Consider the following 24,599-nt stretch of genomic DNA (forward strand, 5'->3'; position numbering starts at 1 on the left):
CACATGTTTAGGTTGCAGGTTTGAACCCCAGTCAGGGTGAGTGCAGGAGGCAACTAATTGATATCTCTCTCTCTCTCTCTCTCTCTCTCTCTCTCTCTCTCTCTCTCTCTCCTTTTCTCTCTAAAATCAATGAAGACATACCCTCAGGTGAGGATTTAAAAAAAAGGAATCAATTTGGCTGTAAAATTGGACCTCATATAATTGGCCAGTTGCAATTTATAGCTGCTGCAGATTGGTACTTTGGCTCTTGAGTGCTTGCACTGGGGCAGGAAGAAAAGTCAAAACTGTTATTTGGCCCTTCTGAAGACACTTACAGGTTAATTTTTTATCTTTAAAATTGAATAATTGTCCTACAGTATAATTGACTCATTTTTAAATTTGGTATACCGTTCTACACATTTTAACACATGTAGATTGATCAGGATACAGAGCAGTTTAATCATCCTAAAAAAGTCCCTTGTGCTATCTGGCCCTTTGTAGTTACAACCGCACACACACTTAAAGGGCCACTGTACTTAGAGCATGAAAAGTTTAATTCCTTCCTTCTCTCTTTATATATCCTTTATATGGCTTAGGAGTCTTTCTAAGCCAGTCAGAACAGCATTTCTTGAAATTTAAGAGACTTTAATTATTTCGTATCCTCCAGAGGTAGGTAAAGCTATACCAAACTGTTTTTCTATTATATATATTCATATATATGTGTGTATATACATATACTTTAATATATTTTTATTGATTTCAGAGAGGAAGGGAGAGGGAGAGAGAGAGATAGAAACATCAATGATGAGAGAGAATCATTGATCGGCTGCCTCCTGCACACCCCCTACTGGGGATCGAGCCCACAACTTGGGCATGTGCCCTTGACTGGAATTGAACCTGGGACCCTTCAGTCCACGGGCTGACGCTCTATCCACTGAGCCAAACCAGCTAGGGCCTATGATATAGTTCACACTCATACAATGGAAGAATGATATTAGACTCTGGAAAAAAGTAAGTAACTTTTTGGGTAGCCCTTCTCTGCTGGGCATAAGCCATATTTCCTATGGCTGAGCTTCAGGTCAGGGACTTAGTCTGGATACAGAATCTATAAGATAGTCAAAACCAGTAGTCCAAAGTTTCATATGTTTCATATGTGCTGTGTTCTGAAACAGTTATTGAGTCCAGCTGGGGGTTAAGTAGGAGCTGAATTCCAAGTTCTAAAGCTTTCATTGACACAGAACTTTCCTCCTGTTAACCTGGCTTGTTCAGAGAAAGGGGAAAAAAGTCATGCACACAGAACCCTTCAGACTCATAGACAAGGCAGAGATGTTCAGTAGTCCCATTCATAATGCCATACCTGTACACATTAAGGCTCATATATCTGAATCTATATCTAAATCTATATCGGTATCTATCTATAAAGAGGTAATATGCAAATTAGGCCGGGACGCCGTAACGGGTCACACTGGACAGGAGGAGGTTGCGTGTGCAGGTGAGGCCCGGAGCAGAGACGGAGATGGAGACAGAGACAGGGGAGCCTGCCCGAGCCAGGGTGGCGGCTCCGGTGGCCCTGAGCGGACACAGGCAGGGGGGTTGGGGGGCCTGAGCGGACACAGGCAGGGGGGTTGGGGGGCCTGGGGCAGAAGTCAGGCGCGGGTCCCGGCCACCCGCGAGGTGCCTCCTCGCACGGCGGGAGGTGGGGGCACCTCTTTGCTCAATTTCAATCGCGCACTGGGCCTCTAGTTTAGTTATAATACATGTTAAGTCAGTCCTTACAAGTTAGAGGGATTTTTTGCAGTTTGAGCCATGCAAAACAAGTTGAAGTGCTTTAAAACTATCCAAATATTTCTTTCCCTTTAGTGGTACAACTTTCGGAATAGATATTTCTTAATATCTTCAGATGGCGGATCCCTATACCCAATAAATCTATTATTTTTCCTCTATGAAGAGAGGGAACAAGGTCTTCCTCACGGTGGTGAATTGCAGAAATGGCCAGACCTTCTTCCTACCCCTGAATGCATGCCCCGTTGCAGAGTGATATTGTGGCTCTTCTCAATCAGAGGCAGAGACTCTTTCTCATCCTTGAATTTGACCTTGAATGACTGACTGGCCATTGGGAAGCATTGATGCATTGAGGCTTTTGGAAGCTTGGTGCTCTTAGGAACCCTGTGGCCACCACCATGTGAATGATCTGGGATAACCTGTTGGATGATGACACATGTGATCAAGTCATCGCCATTGCCCTTGCAGACATGACACTAACTACCAGACATGTGAGTGAGGCCAGCTTAGACCATGTAGCCCCAGTTGCCTGCAGAGACCAGCTGTATTGGCTTAGACCAGAATCAAGCCCTGGCTGACCCACAGAATCATGAAAAATAAGAGAGGCTTGTTGTTTTAAATCACTAAATTTTAGCTGGTTTATGAGGTAGCAAAGTTAACTTATATACCCACAAACAGAGAAAATTGGTAGCAATTTTCTGCTGTGGTTCAAAAGGAAATGCAGGTACAAATGGGAAAATCTCCTGAGGGATAGACATACACAGAGAGGAAAATTTGAGGATTTCTTCTATAGTCAAACAGTCAGACAAAACAATAATACCAGTGTTTTGTGATGCAGCACCAGACAACTTACTCACCTATGTGGTGCAGCTGCAAGTCCCCATGACCTGATTGTGAAGAAATGGGTCCCTTGGTCACTGGAGATTTTCCAAAATCACAGAGCACTGAACAGACATAGAGGTCATCTAGTTGGCATGTGCCAGTGGTGGGGAGGAATCAGATGGCATTTAAGACAGAACTAGTCTAGGTCAGCTGTGAACCAGAAAAGACCCAGACAACCAGTGTGACAGAAGAGCTCCAATCCCAGGAGTGCCACACCGTCCTTTGATAGTCCAAAAAAAACCACATGGGGGACCAGAGAGGAAGGATGTAGCCTTTATTACTTACACGTGGAGAAGACCCCACGGCAGGAATGTTCCCGCCTTCGGCCAGGGTTAGGCCGGGGCTTACCTAGGAGAGGAGAGGGGGCAGGTGCCATGCTTGGAACAGCTTGCGTGCAGGCTGACAAACAGTCTGGTGAGACTTGTAGGCTGTCAAGGACAAGGCACCTGAGTCTGTGCTGCTCTGGTCCTTGTGGCTGCTGGCCAGGTGGACACCGTTCAACTGACTGAAATTAGGTTCATTAATTAGACGAGCAGAGTGCCTGCTTTGTGGAAAGCCTTATGTTTATGGGAAACACATATTAATAGCAAAAGTTTTTCCCTTCCTTTCTCCTTCCCTCTCCTTCCCTCCCTTCTCCCCCCTCCCATCTCCTCCCCTTCTCCCTCTCTCTCTCCATATCTTCCTCTCTCCTTCTCTCCCTCTTCCTCTCTCCATTTCTCCCCGTTCCTTTCTTCCTATCATGTCATCTTGGTATCGGCAATGCCGAAGCCTCCAGCAGGTTGCATCTTGAGAGCAAGAAAGCCTGACCTTACACGACATACTTAAATTTTCCATGTGATTTATGTCACGTAGATAAGGTCAAAGAGTAATTTTCAGGAATTACTTGAGAACATATTTCCACAGACTTTATTTCCAAACCTCATGTAATTATCACAACAATGTCTAGATGGTTTTCAAACACAGCTGTGGCTGTCTTTTTGGCTATCCTAGTTTTCACTAATAATGATTTGAATATTTTCCTTCTCATACGATTTTTCTTTTGAAAACAGATGAAAGAAGAACTTTTTCAACAGATTGAAAAGGAGTGGCAGGCTAAGCTGGCTCAAACTGCAAAGGCAGTGAAAAAGACAACCTCTGACTGTTACAGCCAGACGGACCAGGTAGCCGCCAGAGATGCTGTTTCCCAGAAAGAGATGGCAATGGTGGCAGAAGGACAGGAGCAGGGGGCCCAGCAGGATCTAGAGCAGGAAAAGGAAAGAGCTATCAAAGCAGCCTTGAAGAAACTCGAGGTTGAATTGGAACTCAAATATTGTGAAAACATTGCCAAACAGGTAAATTACTGGAACTGCTTGTCTATTAGCAAAAGCCTATAAAATGCTATCATTGCACTGGTTCAGAACTTTATACTTTAAAATGTTTGTGCATTCTAGGGTAGAGGAATCCTATGTGGTTCCTAAAATTATCTTCATTATGTTTCTGTTATAAAAACTATTGCCCCTCAACGTTTCTGTATGTTCTTTCCATTGACAAAATGTTTGCTCCTCTGAGGTTACTCTGAGCATTCAGATAGTTGAGGTTAAAGACGGTGGTTTTACAGCTGAATTAAACACAATTTAATTACGAACCTTTCCTGTCTACCTGTATAGAAAACATTCCACCAACGTAGCTGTAGATAAGCAAACTTAAAGCGACAGTGTTTGTGTTGAGACTTGTGGAGTTGAGCAGGGACGTGGTCTGTAAATCCCATCCTCTGCCCCAAAGTGGTGCCCTTACCTCCCCTGGGACACACCCAGAAAGCTGTTTCACTTTTAATGGGCTTGTCACTTCATTTCCAAGAACTGTCCCACCGAGAAAAGTACAGCTCTGTGTGCACAGAATAAAGATAGCTGTGTGTTTTATCAATAACAGCACTTCTTGAATTTTTTGGTCTCGGGCTACCTTTACATAAGAAATTTTTCAAAAACATCTACTCTAGCACATATTCCATCGGCCGTGAGAGCAGCGACACCACCACATAGCGTGTTGCCCAGAGAACGATACTGTTTCAACGCGAGAGAACAAGAGTAAAAAAGATGGAGAATGTCTGAATTCAATTGTTTTCAGAGTGGTTTTGACCTCACGTACCATATGATAGGGTTTCTAGACCTTAGAAGTTCCTGGAACCTTTATATAATACTAGAGGCCCGGTGCACAAAAATTTGTGCACTGGGGCGGGGGGCGGGGGGGGAGGGGGGTTGCTCAGCCTGGCCTGTGCCCTCTCACAGTCTGGGACCCCTCGGGAGGTAACGACCTGCTGGCTTAGGCCTGCTCCCGGGTGGCAGAGGGCAGGCCCAATCCCTAGGTGCAGCCCCTGGTTGGGCTCAGAGCAGGGCCGATTGGGGAGTTGGGGCGCCACCCCTTGTCATGCACAGAACAGGGTGGATTGGGAGGTTGCAATGCCACCCGCAGTCACGCTCAGGGTAGGGCCGATTGGGGGGTTGGGGCACCGCCCCCTGTCACACTCAAGGCAGGGTTGATGGGGAGGTTGCGGCGCCACCGCCTGTCATGCACAGAGCAGGGCCGATCAGGGGGTTGGGGAGCTCCCCCCTGTCACGCACAGAGCAGGGCCCATCTTTGGGGTTGGGGCTCCTTACCCTGTCACGCACAGAGCAGGGTTGATCAGGGGGTTGGGGAGCTCCCCCCTGTCACGCACAGAGCAGGGCCCATCAGGGGGGTTGGGGAGCTCCCCCCTGTCATGCACAGAACAGGGCCCATTAGGGGGTTGGGGAGCTCCCCCCTGTCACGCACAGAGCAGGGCTGATCGGGGGTTGAGGAGCTCCCCCCTGTCACTCACAGAGCAGGGCCCATCAGGGGGTTGAGGATCTCCCCCCTGTCACTCTCAGAGCAGGGCCCATCAGGGGGTTGAGGATCTCCCCCCTGTCACTCACAGAGCAGGGCCGATAGGGGGGTTGAGGCGCTGCCCTCTATCACCCACAGAGCAGGGCCGATCAGGGGGTTGGGGCGCCGCCACTGTCACACTCAGGGCAGGGCCGATCAGGGGGTTGGGGCGCCGCCACTGTCACATTCAGGGCAGGGCCGATGGGGAGGTTATGGTTCTACCCCATCACACCCAGAGCAGGGCCCGTGGGGGGAGTGGGGGTTGAGGCGCCGTGCTCTATCACCCACAGAGCAGGGCCGATCAGGGGGTTGGGGCGCCGCCACTCTCACACTCAGGGCAGGGCCGATGGGAGGTTATGGCTCTACCCTGTCACACACAGAGCAGGGCCCGTGGGGGGGGGGAGGGGGGGGCGCCACACCCTGTCACACACAGAGCCGCAGAGCGATCAGGGGGTTTGGGCGCTGCCCCCTGTCACGCTGATCCCGGTGCTGGGAGGCATATTACCCTTTTACTATATAGAATAGAGACCTGGTGCATGGGTGGGGCTGGCTGGTTTGCCCTGAAGGGTGTCCTGGACCAGGGTGGGGGTCCCCACTGGGGTGCCTGGCCAGTCTGGGTGAGGGGCTGAGGGCTGTTTTCAGGCTCGTGGGTGACTGAAGCTCCCAACTGCTCTTTTTTTTTTTTTTTTTTTTTTTTTATTCTAGGCCAGCTTTAGCTCTGGCTCCAGCTTTGAGGCCTCTGCTGGGTTCTATAGTCGAGACACTGTATCAACTCCAGCTCTGAGATCCTGGCTCACTGAAAGCTGGTTTCCGGGGTTTTGTTTATCTTCTATATTTGTTACAATGTTACAGACTGCAGGCTCAGAGGCCGGCAAGGCAGGCGGGAACGTTGGTTTCCTCGGTCACTGAAGCAAGCAAGCCTCATGTTAGCTTCAAGCTGCCTGGCTGCCGGCCGCCATCTTGGCTGGTAGTTAATTTGCATATCTTGCTGATTAGCCAATGGGAAGGGTAGCGGTCGTACACCAATTACCATGTTTCTCTTTTATTAGATAGGATTATTTATTGTGTATTTATTATTTAAAACTATTATTAAAAATCTTAAGAATAACCTGAAGTAACATTTTGAAAAATATACTCAGCTTTTGCTAAACACTTGAAAATTCTGCCTACTTGTTAAATTGTTCTACATGATGTTGCAGGGCATCCTTAAAGTCTGGAAACATAGGAAAATGTACGTAATGGTATCAAGTATATCTTCCTCAGTTATAATTTTCTGAAATGTTTGCCGTAAGACTTGAACAGAGCAAGAAAATATTCTGTCAACAAAGAGACATGTTTAAGGAAGGGTTCAGTGATAGATCAAGCTCAAGTATAGCTCTTGTGAGGAAAAGCAAATAGCATAGTATAGTAGCAAGGGAATTGTTCATACTAACTTTGTAAGGAATATAAATTTCTACAGGTACTTTATCTTTTCCCCATATTTTTAACTCTTTGGAATTTACCTGTAACTGTATTTGACATTTTAGTGAGGAATATAGCCTCTTATATCAGCTGCACTTTGGTGTGTATGTGTGGATATAGTATGTATGTGTGTATCTGTGTATTTCAAAACAAGAGAATAAGGAATGATTATTTAATAAATGATCCTGTAATAGATTTATAAGCAGATTAGCCTTATAATTCATCAAGTCTTAGATTTTTGCCTGAATTGATGTATTACCCTTATTCTTTAGTCACAAACACATTCTTGACTGCATTGGTGCTTGCATACATGTGTGTGAATGCGTGTGTGTGTGTGTGTGTGTGTGTGTGTTTGTGTGTAGGGCGTGAGGACTGAGAGGGGGTAGGTGTACTGATTGGACAGCAGCTGGCACCAAGCAGCCCTCCTGCCTGCCTTCTCCTTTTCCCAAGATACATAGGGAAATGGCAGTTGGTACTTTGTATAGAGCTTTCTAAAGTAGTACTGGCCATCAGACATTTCTAGGCCCTCACTTCCTATTGTGGCATTTGCATGGGTCGGTATGGGAACAGATGGATTAGACTCCACTGTTTGGGGTCAGGGGAGGTACTTGAAGTCAGTTATAACTGTGATGTAGTACAGTGCAGTGTAACATACACATGCCATCATAGTTGCCATTTGCAAATGGGATCCTTTTGAAATTTTATACCTCCTTTTACCTCTTTCTCTCGAAATATCCTGCAGGTAGAAACAGCTGTGCAAAATGCTCGCCATCGATGGCTGGAAGAACTGCCTGAGCTTGCAGAGTATAAAGCACGTGTCAGAGCGGAACAGAAGAGATGGGAAGAACAGCAAGAGGTCTCTGTGGCCAAACGGGTAAGAACTCTCCCGGGAAGGGCCCCTCCTGCCCTCTTCTCTCATCTCAGTCCTGGGAATTGGTGCCGATTCACAGGGTTGTTGGAGGGTTAAATGTGATGATGCATGTTAAGTATTAGCTCAGCACCTGGCCGGTGGTCCCTGTTCTCATTGTCATCAAGTTGCTCAGGGAGAGAGAATATATTTAGGAAATCTTGAAACTCACAGAATCAGGAAGATAACCTTACCTGTGAAACTCAGTTGCACTCTGTCTTGCCAGATCTTTAGGAGAAATTTGAGGACAGGTGTTTATCGATTTACTAGCTATTCAGTGTCCTTTCACCTGCTTAAAGATTGTCTTTTGCTCTGTGTCAGCTTATAACATACTAGAGGCTTATTACACGAGATTCATGCACTGGGGGAGGCGGGGGTCCCTCAGCCTGGCCTGCACCCTCTTGCGGTCTGAGAGCCCTCGGGGGATGTCCGAATGAAGGCTTTATACCCTAATGCTGCGGGGAGCAGGCCTAAGCTGCAGTCAGACATCCTTAGCACTGCTGCTGCGCTTCCCAGCCATCAGTCCAGCTTGTGGGTGGGAGCCACTGACCACCAGAGGGCAGCTCCTGCGTTGAGCATCTACCTCCTGGTGGTCAGTGCACACCATAGCGAACGGTCGTTCTGCCATTCGGTCGATTTTCATATTACCCTTTTATTATATAGGATTCTCCTTGGTAAATAATCAATCCAACTCTCCTTTCCAGAGATCTTATGTTCCTTCACTGTAATCATTTGTATTCTCCCGGCTTAGTTTGCTAGTGTAAATCAATTCTAATCAAAATGCCATCAAACTGAACATAGTCTTAAAATTTGACCCTATGATTTTAAAATTTATTGGAAAACTAAAAGGACTGGAGATTTTTTTTTAATGTTCTAGAAAAGAAGTAGTACTCCAACTCCAACACAGAATTATTGGAAAAGCAATAATTCTGATAGTATAGAGTCACGAATATAACATTCTTTTTTATTCAGTAAAATACAGACTTCAGAGTTAGGCCCAACTGTGAATAAAACATTAGTAAATTATTTCAAAACAACAGAATAATAAATAATATTATAATAAACACTCTTCTGACAGCCAGATAACACTTGGGAAATATTAAGTTTACCCTCACCCAGCATTGCCATAAAATCTAGGTTGATTAAAGAGTTTTGTTTTTTTATTTTCCATTGATTTTTAAAATTCTATATTTATTGTTGCAAGTATTATAGATGTCTCCTATTTTCCCCACTGACCCCTCCACTCTGCACCTGTTACCCCCCCAGGCCTTCCATGGATTTTTAGAGAGAGTAGACGAGAGGGAGGGAGGGAGAGAGAGAGAGAGAGAGAGAGAGAGAGAGAGGAGAGAGAGAAAAGGAGAGAGGAACATCGATGTGAGAGAGACACATAGATTGGTTGCTTCCTGTACACACCCCGACTGGGAGCAAGTATGAAACCTACAACCCAGGTATGTTCCCTTTACTGGGAATGGAACCTGTGACCCTTTGGTTTTCGGGCCAACACTCTAACCACTGAACATCAGCCAGGGGTAAGGAGTTATTTTTTTACATTAATTCAGATATTTCAGATATGTATCATAATAAAATTTGAGGCAACAGACTCAGTAGCAAAGACAAATAGGATAAAATGTGTATAAATGTTTAAAACATTTTTACTTGTAATAAAAAATAACAAAAGAAGATGATAAAAATAAGGAAAATAAATGAATCAAACAGGAAGAGCATTATTACTAGTATATGTTAACAAAACAAGCATCCATGAATAAGTATGCCAGAGACATGAACAAATAATCTTCATGAGAATTCCAAACAGCAAAAACCAATGGAAAAATGTTCATACCTACCAGGTTGGAGACATACAAACTAAGCCAAACTTCAGGTGCCATTTTGTGCCAAATGTATAGATCCTCTCTTCTTAGCTGTAATACACAAAACGTCATGGATTATAATATCAAGCATGCGCTACTGTCCCAATGTCACAGCCACTTTGGATAATAATGCGCATGACAGACATTATAAATGATTCACACATTGTATTCATAATCTTATTCCACAAATTACTTAGGGAAATAATCCAACATAAGTAAAAGTGTTTTAATCTAGTTTTAAGTCATGTGGCAGTACTTGGGTGTTTATTATTCTCTATACTTTTTAGTTTGTTGAAATAGTTCAAAAGGAAATTTAGGAGGGAGAGAGAAAGAGGAAATAATAGGTGTTATGCATATGTGTCTCAAAGCTGAAGTGTAATAAAATTGGGTAGAATATAGAAAATAGAAAAGAGATCATTCCTTAAGAACACAGAGCCCTGGAGAGAGAAACCAAGATGGCGGCATAGGTAAACACCAGAAATTGCTGCCTCGCACAACCACTTCAAAAATACAACTAAAAGACAAAACGAACATCATCCTAAACCACAGGAAGGCTGGCTGAGTGGAAATTCTACAACTAGAAGGAAAGAGAAAAGCACACTGAGACTCAGAGGAGGTGCAGTGTGGAAGTAAAGTGCAGAGGTATGGAGGCACACGTGGAAAGGGCTGGCAACTGAGGACACAGTTGTCTTTTTCAATCGGGAGGGAGGCACTAGCTCCTGACAACTCTGAACTACAGTTCAGGGTGAGTCTCTGGGGACCCAGACTCATACGGGGAGAAACTGGACTACCTGGCATCGGTCGGAACTCTAGGGTGGCTTTCTCTCAGAGGTGCTTACAGTGATTACTGGGACACTGAGACGTGGGGCCTCTTAGGGCAGGACTGAGGAGCAGCCATAGCTGCTTGCTCCGCCCTGTTGATCCCCTGAGACCCCGCCCCACCCAAGGTGTGCGCAGAGGCTTTTGCATATGAAAGGCCTGGCCCTTTGCAATCTGAAAATTACCTAACAAAATGCAGCTGGTTCAGAGAGACCCAGAACTTCCAAAAGAAGGCCCAAGGCCCCACAGCAGCTTGCATTGCTTCACAGCTGGGCCTCATCTGGGCACCTCCAAACCCCAAACAAAGAAGAGGAATCTGCAGATCTCTCCATAGTTCCGGCTGGGTAGCATCAGGCAGAGGCTAAATTAGCATCTCCTTAGAGATCCAAGAGCCAGTGTACCCAGTGGTCAGAGTGGGACCATCCAGATTACAACTCCTCAGATCCATAAGGGACACACTCAGGGGGCAGACTCAGTGAGCACCAAAGCCCCACTGAAGCAAGTCTTGCCCCAGAAGGGTGCCTCCAGCACAGAAGTTCTCCCACTACAGACACAGCTGATTCTCACAGCCAATTGGCCTGGAGGTCAACTCCTCCCAGTGATACCTACAAAAATCAAGGCTTAACTACAACACAGCCCACAAAGGGGTGCACCAAGAATGTCCACCTCAGGTAACTGGGGAGGCTGAGCTACTGGGCCCTATAGGACACCTAGCACAGAAAGCCACTCTCTCAACACAGGGAAGCATAAAAAATGCAGAGACAAAGAAACAAGTCACAAATGACAGAAATGGAGGAAAACAAACTACTGGATATAGAGTTCAAAATCACACTTATAAGGTTTTTCAAGAATTTTCTAGAAACCGCTGATAAATTTAGTAAGACCCTCAATAAGTCTAGTGAAACCGCCGATAAATTTAGTGAGACCCTCAAGAAATCTAGTGAGACCCTCGAGGTTATGAAAAAGGACCAACTAGAAATTAAGCATACACTGACTGAAATAAAGAATATTATACAAAGTTCCAACAGCAGACTAGAGGATTGCAAGAATCAAGTCAAAGATTTGAAATACGAAGAAGCAAAAAAACACCCAACCGGAAAAGCAAAAAGAAAAAAGAACCCAAAAATACGAAGATAGTGTAAGGAGCCTCTGGGACAACTTCAAGTGTACCAACATCCGAATTATGGGGGTGCCAGAAGAAGAGAAAAAGCAAGATTCTGAAAACCTATTTGAAGAAATAATGACAGAAAACTTCCCCTACCTGGTGAAAGAAATAGACTTACAAGTCCAGGAAGCACAGAGAACCCCAAACGAGGAATCCAAAGAGGACCACACCAAGACACATCAAATTAAAATGCCAAGGGCAAAAGACAAAGAGGGAATCTTAAAAGCAGCAAGAGAAAGACAGTCAGTTACCTACAAGGGTGTACCCATACGACTGTCAGCTGATTTCTCAACAGAAACTATGCAGGCCAGAAGGGAGTGGCAAGAAATATTGAAAGTGATGAATAGCAAGAACCTAAAACCAAGATTATTCTACCCAGCAAAGCTATCATTCAGAATTGAAGGTCAGATAAAGAGCTTCACAGATAAGAAAAAGCTAAAGGACTTCATCACCACCAAACCAGTATTATATGAAATGCTGAAAGGTATTCTTTAAGAAGAGGAAGAAGAAGCAAAAGGTAAAGATACAAATTATGAACAACAAATACACATCTATCAACAAGTGAATCTAAAAATCAAGTGAACAAATAATCTGATGAACAGAATAAACTGGTGAATATAATAGAATCAGGGGCATAGAAAGGGAGTGGACTGACTATTCTTGGGGGGAAGGGGTGTGGGGGATGCGGGAAGAGACTGAACAAAAATCGTACACCTATGCATGAGGACAGTGGGGGAGGGGGGTAAGGGCAGAGGGTGGGGTGGGAACCGGGTGGAGGGGAGCTATGGGGGAAAAGGAACAACTGTAATAATCTGAACAATAAAGATTTAATTAAAAAAATAAAAAAGAACAGAGAGCCCTGCACATTTGTGAATGCAGAAATATAGAGACGAGAGGACAGTGTGTTGCTTCTCATACTTGAGCAGGCACACGAGTCACCAGGAGGGTTTGTTAAAGCAGATTTCTGGGCTCTTCTGGAAATCTGATTTGGAGGGTCTCGAGTGAGTCCTGAGAATTTGCCTTTTAGACAGGCTTCCCGCTGACATGACACTGCTGGTCTCTGGACCACACGTGGGTGGGAGTTGGCACAATTGAGATCATTATTCAGCCACAGAACAATGTTAACATGTTGGGCATCCATCCTCAAACCACAGGAGGTGGGCAAGGTCCAGTTTCCTAGCACTGGCTAGAGAGGCAAGTTCTTTCAGGATTAGAGTGCTCATCAAGTGTGTGGAAACTTAAATCCATTTCCCGGAGTTGAGAAGTAGTCAGGTTGGTTTGGCGGTCCCCACACTTTGCTGCACAGTGGAAACCCTTGAGGATTTAAAAAAAAAACCAAAACAATATTGGTGCCTGGCTCCCACTCCCACACTTTATGTTCTACTTGGTATGGGGTGTGGCTTGGGCATCGGGATTTTTAGAAGGTGCTCAGGTGGTTCAAATATGCAGCAAAGTTGGGAACCACTGAGTCAACAAATGCTGTCCGATGCTCCTTGTAAACTTTCCTGTGAGAGGATGTGTGCTTTCAGTGAGCTTGGGCCGGCCATCCACATTCCGTAGGATCCACTACCTCCGCCTGCCTCCTGGCAGTGATTTCCAGGCAGCCATTGCGACATGACCTGTTTTCTCTGAAGCATTCTTTAAACATGTTTCATGCACAACCGAACCATTCTGCTGGGAGCACAAGAATTTTACTGTGAATTCTTAGTGGGTTCCTTTAGTAAAGTAATTCAAGTGCAATTACTTCCAATTTTTAAATTATTATATGCAACTATTTAAGAGCACATACAAGTGAATAAAGGTATAGGGCGTGTGTGTGTAAATCTGTATAGGTGAAGATGTTTGCTATAATTACATAATAGAAAATTTAGTAAGCAGATAGCCTATCTTAGCATTCAGAGCAAAAATGTAGTATTAATTAATCTAGGCCAAGCCTTTGGAGATGCCCAGTTCTTTTAACACTTTGTATTCTAATGATGTTTTGGAGTCACTCAGGGGATATTAGAAGTAAAAGGGATTCAAGGTCATTATCCAGTTTGCTCATTATATAGATGAAGACACCAAATGCTAAAGAGATTGACTTTTCCAAGTTCAAGAAGCCAAAAGCAACAATAACTACATAACATTATCTGCTGGGGTCCAACCCCAGCAGGTCCAGGGGTCCCCAAAGGTGTGGACGGAGTCGGCGAAGAAGGAATGACACGAAGACAGCGTTCAGTTGATCAGCAGCCTATCCAGGATCTCTAGCCAGGATCTCCAGCCAAGTTCTGGTCTGGATCTCCAGCCAAGTTCTGGTCTGGATCTCCAGCAAAGTTCTGTGTCCATGTTCTCTTGCTAGGTTCTCCAGGTTCTTCAGCCAGGTTCTGTAGCCAGGTTCTAGTCAGGTTCAGTCCAGGTTCTCCAGTCAGGTTCAGTCACCAGGTTCTAGTCAGGTTCTCTTGCCAATTTCTGTAGTCAGGTTCAGTCCAGGATCTTTTGCCATGTTCTCTCGCTAGGTTCTGTCTCTAGGTTCTGAGGCCAGTTTCTGTCCAGGATCTTTTGCCATGTTCTCTCCAGCGAAGTTCTTCTGTCTCTAGAGAACGTTCTGTGTAGGTTCTGTGCCAATTTCTGTCTCTCGCTGTCTTGTTGCATCTGTATTTATACCAGTTGATTCCAATCCTATCAATCTCTATTCCAAAGGTTAGGGCGTTTCTTATCTCCATTCCAGGGAGTCAAGATTATGTAGCTTAAGCATGATTGTTCATAGTTAAAGTGATTAATTACCCACCTGGCACTTAGTTGAGGGGTTTTATTCCCTCCCTAACTTCAGGGGAAAATCCCTACCTGGGGAAACAATCTTTCTCAGAGAGGAGACCTTGGTTAAAACACATAGTGCCAAGAAGGTGAGCAAACATATTAAGAACAGTATGCCATATATGCCAGGTCCTTTGGGCCGGCTCCCGGCAATTATCGAGTCCTTATTATTTGCTAATTATCCCCATTTTATTTGTTTGTCTGTGTATTTATTTGTTTTGTAATCCTCCCTCAAGTAACATCGACTGGTTGCCTCCTGTATATGCCCTGACCGGGAATCGAAGCCACAACCGTTTGGTATATGGGACGACACTCCAACCAACTGAGCAACCTGGCCGAGGCTATCCCAATTTTATTGCTGAGGAAACTGAGGCTCCAAGAAGTTGAGGAATGGGCCTGAGGTTCCAAAGCTATTTCCTGAGATCCTGCAGCCGTTGGTCTCTAGAGCCCCCTCTGATAAGCACTGTACTGTACTAGGCAGGATTAGAGCTAGAGCCCAGGTGTTTTGATTCCCTGTCACTTTTTGGTTACATACTCTTATTTTCTATGATCTACTATTTCTGTTCTGTTATAAAAGAAAATTAACCAAAGGGGAAAACAATAACCTTTTCTGTTTGCTATTGTCATTTCATGAACTGCATTACCACTAAAATTGCATTAAAATACAATTATGTTTGTCAGCAAGTAATTATGCAGGTATGTGTTATATTCCTAAGTAACAATAAGATTTCCTAATGGGGGTGCTTTTGCTTTAATGTACATGATGCTTAATTTGTTTTGGGGGTTTAGATAAAATTTGAAACTGCAAATGTATAAAACAAGTGATTTGGAATTTTTCCTAAAATTAGTTTTGAGTAAATAATCACAAATACATATTTTTGGTCAGTTTAAAGTTCTAATTCTTCATCAAGAAAACGAGTTTTGTTTTGTTTTTGTTTTTTGTTAATCCTCACCGGAGGACACTTTTTCCATTGATTATTTTATATGTATATAAAACATTGATTTCAGAGAAGAAGAGAGAGGGAGAGATAGAAACATCAATGATGAGAGAGAATCATTGATTGGCCTCCTCCTGCATGCCCCACACTGGGGTTGAGCCCGTAATTCTGGGCTTGTGCCCCGACTGGGAATTGAACCATGACCTCCTGGTTCATAGTGATGCTCAACCACTGAACTCAACCACTGGGCTCCATTGATTATTTATTTATTTATTTATTTTCTCTCTTTTTTTTTTTTTAGGAGGGGGGAGGAGAGAGGGAGGAGATCTCCATTGATTATTTAGAGAGCATGATAGGTAAGGGAGGAGAGGGAGGGAGAGAGAGAGAAACATGATATAAGAGAGACAAATCAATTGGCTGCCTCCTGCAAGCACCCAGACCAGGGCCAGAAACCGAACCTGAAACCCAGTTTCATGCTCTACACCAGGAATCAAACCCCTCACCCTGTGGTGTGCAGGCCGACAATCTAACCTTTGAGCCATGCTAGCCAGGGCAGATATTTTGTTTTTTAAATAACATAAGATAAAATGTTAGGTGACTTAAAATGAAGGAAAAGATCCTTAAGTATAGTGTAAGAATATTTTAGGAATAATATCTAAATTCACTGTTTCCCCCTAATTCTGATTCTAAATCTCTTACTAAGTTCAGAGGTTAACCCAAATAATTACTTTAATTTTTTTTTTTTATTAATGAGAGAATCTTAAAGATTTTAAAATGTTCATTATGTCCTTTAGATATCGTTTGCTGTTTCTGAAGCTAAAGAGAAATGGAAAAGCGAGCTTGAAAATACGAAGAAAAATGCAACGCCTGGAAAAATGCAACACCTGGAAAAATTGGAGGAGAAGATTCATTCTCTTCAGAGAGAGCTGGAACTGAAGGACGAGGAAGTCCCTGTGGTTATCAGGGCCGAGTTGGCAAAGGCCCGGAGTGAATGGAACAAAGAAAAGCAAGAAGAAATCCACAGAATTCAAGAACAAAATGAGCAAGATTATAGACAGTTTTTAGATGATCATCGAAATAAAATTAATGAGGTGCTTGCAGCAGCTAAAGAAGACTTTCTGAAACAGAAAGCTGAACTGCTCCTCCAGAAGGAGACAGAATTGCAAACCTGTCTAGACCAGAGTCGCAGGGAGTGGACTGTGCAGGAAGCCAGGCGGGTCCAACTGGAAATCTGTCAGTACGAGGAGGACATTCTGACTGTCCTTGAACTTCTCCTAAAGGGTACCCCGAAGGAGCAAGCCCCTGGTTCAGAGAACAGGCAACTCTCAGAACTCATGTCGACGTGTTCTTCAAAGTGGGCGTCTGTGCGATATTTTGAAAAACTAAAGGCCTGCATTCAGAAAGCACTTCAAGATCTACTCTCCCTACTTACGGAAAACACCAACTCAGAATGGGAAAAGGTATGTGCCCAGGAAGTGAAAAGAGCTGTTAAACATCAAGGGTGATTGTAGACGTTGCATACAGTATTTTTTCCTTTCATTTTACAGATGTAATACTTGTGTGTTTTTTAACCAGTGGTTTAAAAAACTTTTTGTAACAAATCCAAAGCATTGCATTTTTTTTTTTTGTCAAAATAACATTACTTCTTCATAAATATGAGGCAGCGCTTTTAACCTCCAGACATCTTTTTTCCCTAAAAAAATATATGATATTCTTTCATATATTTCAGAAACGGAGTAACTCTCATTCCTGTTTTGTTTCTTCGGCATTGCCGCTCCAAGAAATACGCATCATATTAAAGTAGGGTTTCTTAAGAGCTTCTAAAGAGTTTAGAAACCTATTTGTTGCCCTCAAGGAATTTATATCTCATGTAGGCAAAAAAGTGCCAACCAAGTATAAAGAATATTGATGTAGAAACAAGCAAGTAGAGGTATGGCTTGCTCACACAAACTCGGAAGCCCAGTTTGGCTGGTGTTCTGTGTACATGCATGTGTAATGAAATTATTGTATCCTTCTCATTGTATAAGTACTTTCTGACACCAGCTTTGAGTTTGTGGAACACTTGATAAAGTCTTGCTCCTTATGATTGAAGAAATTTTGTATGAGTGAAAAATCCAGAATGATATTCTAGGCCAGGGGTGGGCAAACTTTTTGACTCTAGGGCCATAATGGGTTCTTAAACTGGACCGGAGGGCCGGAACAAAAGCATGGATGCAGTGTTTGTGTGAACTAATATAAATTCAAAGTAAACATCATTACATAAAAGGGTACGGTCTTTTTTTTCAATAGTTTTATTCATTGCACACGGGCCGGATACGGCCCACGGGCCGGAGTTTGCCCACGGCTGTTCTAGGCATTGTGATCAGCCAGTTTCAACATTTGTAATTAGAGGAAGAAAAACAAACCAGTATTATAAGGTTTGTCTGATAGAAGAGTTGAGATATGAGTTAATTCAGCCAGATAGCATGATTAAATGTTTTCAAGGCAAGAATTAAGTATTTGGTATTAATACCTCCTGGAAAGAGTCATAAGCTAGGAAAAAAATCTGAATTCCAGTCCCATACGTGGGGGTAATTAACTTATTATCTTGGGTAATCATATAGTATTGTTTGTCATCTGAAAAAGAAAGTGCAAATCCCTTGGGTTTTGGTAGGATACCCATGATGCAGCTCGGCCTTTTTGCATCCCAGAATTTTAGAGCTGAAGAAACCTGAAAGATCAGTCCACTCCATCCCATTTCACTCTTGTCATGTTTTTTTTTTCTTTCCTCATTTAAATGTGTTTTTATTGATTTTAGAGTGGAAGGGAAAGGGAGGGAGAGTTTAAAACATTGATGAGAGATAAACATCAACATTGATCAGCTATCTCCTGCATGCCCCCCACTGGGAATTGAGCCTGCAACTCGGGGATGTGTCCTGACCAGGAATTAAACCAATGACTTACTGGTGCATAGGTCCCTACTAAACCACTGAGTCACACCAGCCCGGCGCCAGGTGATATTTTTAATTCTTTTATTGTTATTATTTTTTAAGTCTTTATTGTTAAGAGCATTACAGATGTTTTTTCCCCCCTTTTTCCCTTCATTGCCCTCCTGCACTGGATCCTGCCCCACCCTATTGTCTGTGTCAATGGGTAATGCATATATAAATATAAGTTCTTTGGTTAAGCTTTTCCTGCTCTTTCCTCCCCTCCCCCCTCCCTCACTATTCCATCCAAGATTCATCAGTCTGTTCCATGTTTCCATGCCTCTGGTTCTATTTTCATCAGTTTTGTTGTTGTTGTGCATTAGAGTCCTTGTTTATTTATTTTGATTTTTAGATTCTATTGTTAATAGGTATGTATTTATTGCCATTTTACTGTTCATATTATTATTATTATTTTTTCTTCTTAAAAAAGACCCTTCAACAATTCATGTAATACTGGTTTGGTGGTGATGAACTCTAGCTTTTTCTTCTCTGTGAAGCTCTTTATCTGACCTTCAATTCTAAATGATAGCTTTGCTGGGTAATCTTGGTTTTAGGTCCTTGCTTTTCATCACTGAATATTTCTTGCCACTTACTTCTGGCCTGCAAAGTTTTTGTTGAGAAATCTGTAAACAGTCTTATGGGAGCTCCCTTATATGTAACTAACTGCTTTTCTCTTGCTATTCTTGAGATTCTCTGTTTGTCTTTAACTTTTGTTATTTTAATTATGATGTATCTTGGTGTGGGCCTCTTGTTTGGGACTTTCTGTGCTTCCTGGACTAGTAAGTCTATTTCTTTTACCAGGTAGGGGAAGTTTTCTGTCATTATTGCTTCAAATAGGTTTTTAATTTCTTGCACTCTCTCTTCGCCTTCTGGCACCCATAGGATGCACATTATGGTACACTTAAAATTGTCCCAGAAGCTCTTTATACTATCTTCATAATTTTGGGTTCTTTTCTCCTTTTGCTTTTTTGATTGGATGTTTTTTGCTTCCTTATATTTCAGGTTGCTGATTTGATTCTTGGCATCCTCTACTCTACTGTTAATTCCCTGTAAATCTTCATTTCAGTTAGTGCAGTGGTTCTCAACCTTCCTAATGCCGCAACCCTTTAATACAGTTCCTCATGTTGTGGTGACCCCCAATTTCATTGTTACAAATTGAACATAATTAAAGCATAATGATTAATCACAAAAACAATATGTAATTATATATGTGTTTTCCGATGGTCTTAAGCCACCACTATGAAAGGGTCGTTAGACCCCCAAAGGGGTCGCGACCCACAGGTTGAGAACCGCTGAGTTAGTGTATCCTTCATTTCTGACTGGTCCTTTTTTAGTTATTGATGTTCTCACTAATTTCCTTGGAATTCTCACTACATTCCTTGAGCATCCTTATAACCAATGTTTTGAACTCTGTATCTAATACAGTGGTTCTCAACCTTCTGGCCCTTTAAATACAGTTCCTCATGTTGTGACCCAACCATAAAATCATTTTCGTTGCTACTTCATAACTGTAATGTTGCTACTGTTATGAATCGTAATGTAAATATCTGATATGCAGGATGGTCTTAGGCGACCCCTGTGAAAGGGTCGTTCGACCGCCAGAGGTGTCGCGACCCACAGGTTGAGAACCCCTGCTCTAGTAGTTTGCTTCCTTTTCATTTAGTTCTTTTTTCTGGAGATTTCTCCTGTTCTTTCATTTGTGACATGTTTCTTTGTCTCTGCATTTTGGCTGCTTCCCTGTGTTTGTTTCTGTGTATTAGGTAGAGCTGCTATGTCTCCTGGAATTGGTAGAGTGGCCTTGTGTAGTAGGTGTCCTGTAGGGCCTAGTTGCTCAGCATACCCAGTCACCTGAGCTGGGCACTCTAGGTGTGCTCCTGTGTGGGCTGTGTACTGTTGTAGTTGAGCCTTGATTACTCTTGGAATCACTGGAAGGAATTGACCCCCAGGCCAATTGGCTGTGAGGACTAGCTGTGACTACAGTGGAAGAGCTGCTGTGCAGGAGACACCCCTATGGAGCAGGACTTGCTTCAGTGGGGCTTTGGTGCTCACTGAGTCCTCCCTTTGAGTGTGTCGCTTTAGATGTGGTAGAGTTGTAACTTGGTGTGGTCTGAAGCTTTCCACCAGGTGCAATGGCTCTGGGGCCTCCTGGGAGGTGCAAAGTCAGCCACTGCTTGTCCCTTGCCTGGGGCCACCTGGCATGAACTACAGAGCAATCTGCAGATGGCTGCTACTTGTGTTGTGCTAGGAGGTGTCCAGGAGAGGCCAAGCTGTGAACCTTGGCAAGTTGCTGCTAGTGCCAGGCCTGTGGCCACTTATTGAGAGGTATGGGGCACACCAAGTCCAGCTGCTGCTTATTTGAGAGATTTTAGGAAAATCTGAAGCCTGAGCCAGAACAGACCATTAATATAAAAAAAGCCACTGCAAACAGGTTGGGTGGGGCTGCAAATTGGGTGGGGTGGGATCTCAGGGAATCACTAAGTTGAACAATGTTGGCCAGAATAATGGAGCACCTGCCAGTCAGCTCTGTGTGGGGGGAGATCTCAGCAGGAAAACAATGACCTCTGCCAGCACTTTTGTTTAGGAGATAGCTGCCCGCCAAGTTCTTGCCCTGATGCTAGACAATTTAGTTCCTCCCCATATGTCCCTGGATCCTTTCAAGCTGCTGCCCAGCACTGGAGCTCAGAGGGAGTAAGTCTGTGCAAGGGCCCTTTAAGAGGAACTGCCTGGATCTCAGGCAGCCTCTGTGTCACTTAGCCACAATTCCTGCTGGTTTTTCCAGCCCAAAGTTAAGGGGACTTCTCTTCCCAGCACTGGAACCCTTGGCTGACAGTTTTGATGTGGAGCTGGGACCCTTGCTCCTCAGAGGAGGCCTTCTCAGCCAAGATATCCATCCCAATTGAAAACACGTATTGGACCAGCCCATTCTGCGCCTCTGCCCCACCTACCAGTCTCAGTGTGGTTTCTTTAAATTTTCTAGTTGGAGGGCTTTTATTCAGTCAGATTTTAAGCGGTTCTGAATGATGGTTGTTCTGTATTTTAGTTGTAATTTTGATGGGTTGTGGGAGGTGGTGAGTACCACGTTTACTTATGCCGCCATCTTCTCTACAGCTCAAATCTGATATTTTAAATTATTGATTTCAAAAGATATTACTTACTAGTTGCTTTCAATTTAAGAATAATTGGGTGAGACTCTTTCCCATGAATAATGCTTATAATATTCTATTGAGAATTTTGGGAAAAAATAGATAATTAAAATAAGAAGAATTATCCATAGGAGGTTTTAATGATAAGTGATGGGAAAATCATATTATGTATGCTTTCAAGTTTACTTTCCTGAAAAGGCGATTTCTGCTATAAAAAATCAAGAAAATGTAACACCTTTCTTCTACCATTAATATGTAATCAAACCCGGGGTCTTTTTATAGGACTCATAATTGTGCAAACAGTGTAAGATCATTTGTATGACTCAATGTGGCTTACATGTCTCTGGAGACAGAATCACGTAATTTGGCTAAGAACTTAGACTTTTGCGGCTTTAGTTGGGTGGGATCAGATTCCATTCCTGAAAAAGGGTGGCTTTGAAATGCCTAATCTGGCATTTGTCACAGAGTAATACTTGAATTTTGCTCTTTTAAAGCTAACTCATTTCAGAACCTTGAGGTAAAGCAGTGATTATAAATTTGCAATATAGGTGCCATAAATGTGAAGAGCTGTAATTGATGATTTATTAAATTTATAGTTTTTAGAGCTGTTCATGAAAATTAAAACAGAAACACTGATCTACAGGTACATATAAAATAAGTCTCGTTAAAATAATTTAGATGATCAAAGGGTTTTTTTTTTAAATGGAAAGGATGGCCCTAGCTGGTTTGGATCAGTGGATAGAGCATGGCCTGCAGACTGAAGGGTCCCAGGTTTGATTCCAATCAGGGGCAAATGCCCAGGTTGCAGGCTTGATCCCCAGTAAGGGGCATGCAGAAGGCAGCCGATCAGTGATTCTTATTATTGATGTTTCTATCTCTCCTCCATCTCCCTTCCTCTCTGAAATCAATAAGAATATTTAAAAAACAAACAAATAAATAAATAAATAAAATGGAAAGGATGAAATGAATTAAAAATCAAGTGTCCAAGGAAAATAATGCCTTATCAAAATATATTAACACAACATTTCATAGTTGATAAAAGAGAAATATCAATTGGAATAAAAATTTCAAACAGACTAAAGGATGTGCATTCTATCTTTTCTTACCACCACAGTCAAGTCAAAGCTAAGACCAAAAAGTGCTTGCTAAATTTTTTGTGTTATCTTAGCTTTTCTCCAGTTTTGAGTAGAAACTGGAAACATTGACTGTTTGGGGGCTCCACCTTTGTTACTCCTTTTGGCTCCCCCCCATCTGTGTCCTCTTGAATACTCAGAATTTGCCTCTTCTCTTTACTTGCTGATCTCTGCTTGTGGTGGGCATTGTAGGTAGGTTTCCTGACAGTTAAATGAGTTTCTCATAATCAAAATAGAGGCTTCTAGAATCAAGCATATATAATGTGTTTTAAGTAATTAAACAAGATAGCCCTCTCAAGATCATTTTTTGGGATTTAGTAGTTGTCCAAAATCTGAAAATACTACTTTAAAAGAATGTCTCACCACAAATTAGTATAGTGGCTGTATTGCCTGTAACAGGACTAGAATGCAGAAAGTGTTCAATACGTGTTAGTGAAGAAATGGTCTTGTGCAAGGTGCTTCGTTTAGGTGAGCCTCAGTTTCTCTTTTTAACATTGGAATTTAACTGGCCTTTCTTTCAAAATGGTAGCATATATTAAAATATTTAGAAATATATAGCATACTTATCTAAGTTAAAAAAATATTTTTACTGTTATTTTACTTTCAATTCATGGAAGGCAAAAGATCGGTATTGCAATTTCTAATGAATTTGATTCCTGCTGCAGTGAAAATGTTCTGGATTTTCAAGAGCAATTTTGATTTCACCTAGTCCAATGGTTTGATCACATAAACTATTAAAATACTTCAAATTCATATGTATCTCCTGTCTCATAGTTGGCCGCCAGTCCTCTGCCAGATAATGTTCTAATTAGGAAAATTAGAGAGACTAGTTCGTCGTAATGACAGTATTCACATTAACACCATAGAAAAATATTGGTGATAGTTTAGGCAGGATTTGTTTCAGGGTGATGGGTTTTTGTGTGTGTGTTGTGTGTGTGTGTGTGTGTGTGTGTGTGTGTGTTTAATATTAGCATGTTAAATAGAGAATTGTGTGAAGACTTTTACTAGGCAATAACTATAAAGCTAATTTGTTTCAGAGAAACATGGGTGTCACCGGCCGAGGAGACCCTGGAACCTTGGTCGTCCTTCCTACACCCACGTCCGGACACCATGCTCAGACCTCGGCCTCAAAACAAACAGAAGCAGAAGCTGGTAATGGGGTTTGATTCCTGCTGATCTTTGTAACATCCATAACCACAGTTCCAGAGGGTTGCTTTGAAAATAAAAGGAGAGCAAAGATGTATCTAGTTTTTCAGTGAACAAATGCGTAATGTTACTCCTACTTGATGTGTGTCCTCCCCCTAGATTTCATTTTGCATTTAGAAGACAAAGTTGCCCTAGGCCCTCTTATGTCTATTTTTCATGGCCTTCCCTCCATTCGGAAGTGATTCTGTTTAGAAGGAGAACAATGAGAATTTTAATGGCACAGTCATATTTTTATTCCCTGGCTTTATTGAGAAATCAAGGGCTTCACATAAGAAAATTGACAAATAGCGGACACTTTTTCATTCACATTACTGGTTTATTTCAACCATATTTTTCTTTTTTTAAAATATATTTTTATTGATTTCAGAGAGGAAGAGAGAGGGAGAGGTAGAAACATCAGTGATGAGAGAGAATCACTGATTGGCTGCTTCCTGCAGGCCCCCCGTTGGGGATCGAGCCCGTGACCCAGGCATGTGCCCTTGACTGGAATCGACCCCGGGACCCTTCAGTCCACAGGCCAACACTCTATCCACTGAGCCATACCGGCTAGGGCTCAACCATTTTTTTAATGGAAATGTTCCTGAAGTGTATTAGGTGTTTTCTGATTTATTTGTGAGTTTCTTGTGGGCAGGGGCAGTGTTTTTATCTCTTCCTTCCTAACATACGGCAGAGTGAATGAC

General features: G+C 42.8%; 1 protein-coding gene across 1 annotated transcript in view; it reads left to right on the forward strand.

Moving 5' to 3' along the window:
• Positions 1-24,599, forward strand: part of CEP152 (centrosomal protein 152) — an 80,804-nt gene that overhangs the window by 39,690 nt on the left and 16,515 nt on the right. The window contains exons 14-17 of the mRNA XM_081110861.1: positions 3,693-3,974; positions 7,724-7,855; positions 16,266-16,931; positions 23,751-23,865. Coding sequence (XP_080966987.1) covers positions 3,693-3,974; positions 7,724-7,855; positions 16,266-16,931; positions 23,751-23,865 — 1,195 coding nt within the window. The remainder of the gene's footprint in view (positions 1-3,692; positions 3,975-7,723; positions 7,856-16,265; positions 16,932-23,750; positions 23,866-24,599) is intronic.

This window comes from Myotis nattereri, assembly GCF_964212035.1.
Source record: "Myotis nattereri genome assembly, chromosome: 1".
NCBI classification, from domain to species: domain Eukaryota; kingdom Metazoa; phylum Chordata; class Mammalia; order Chiroptera; family Vespertilionidae; genus Myotis; species Myotis nattereri.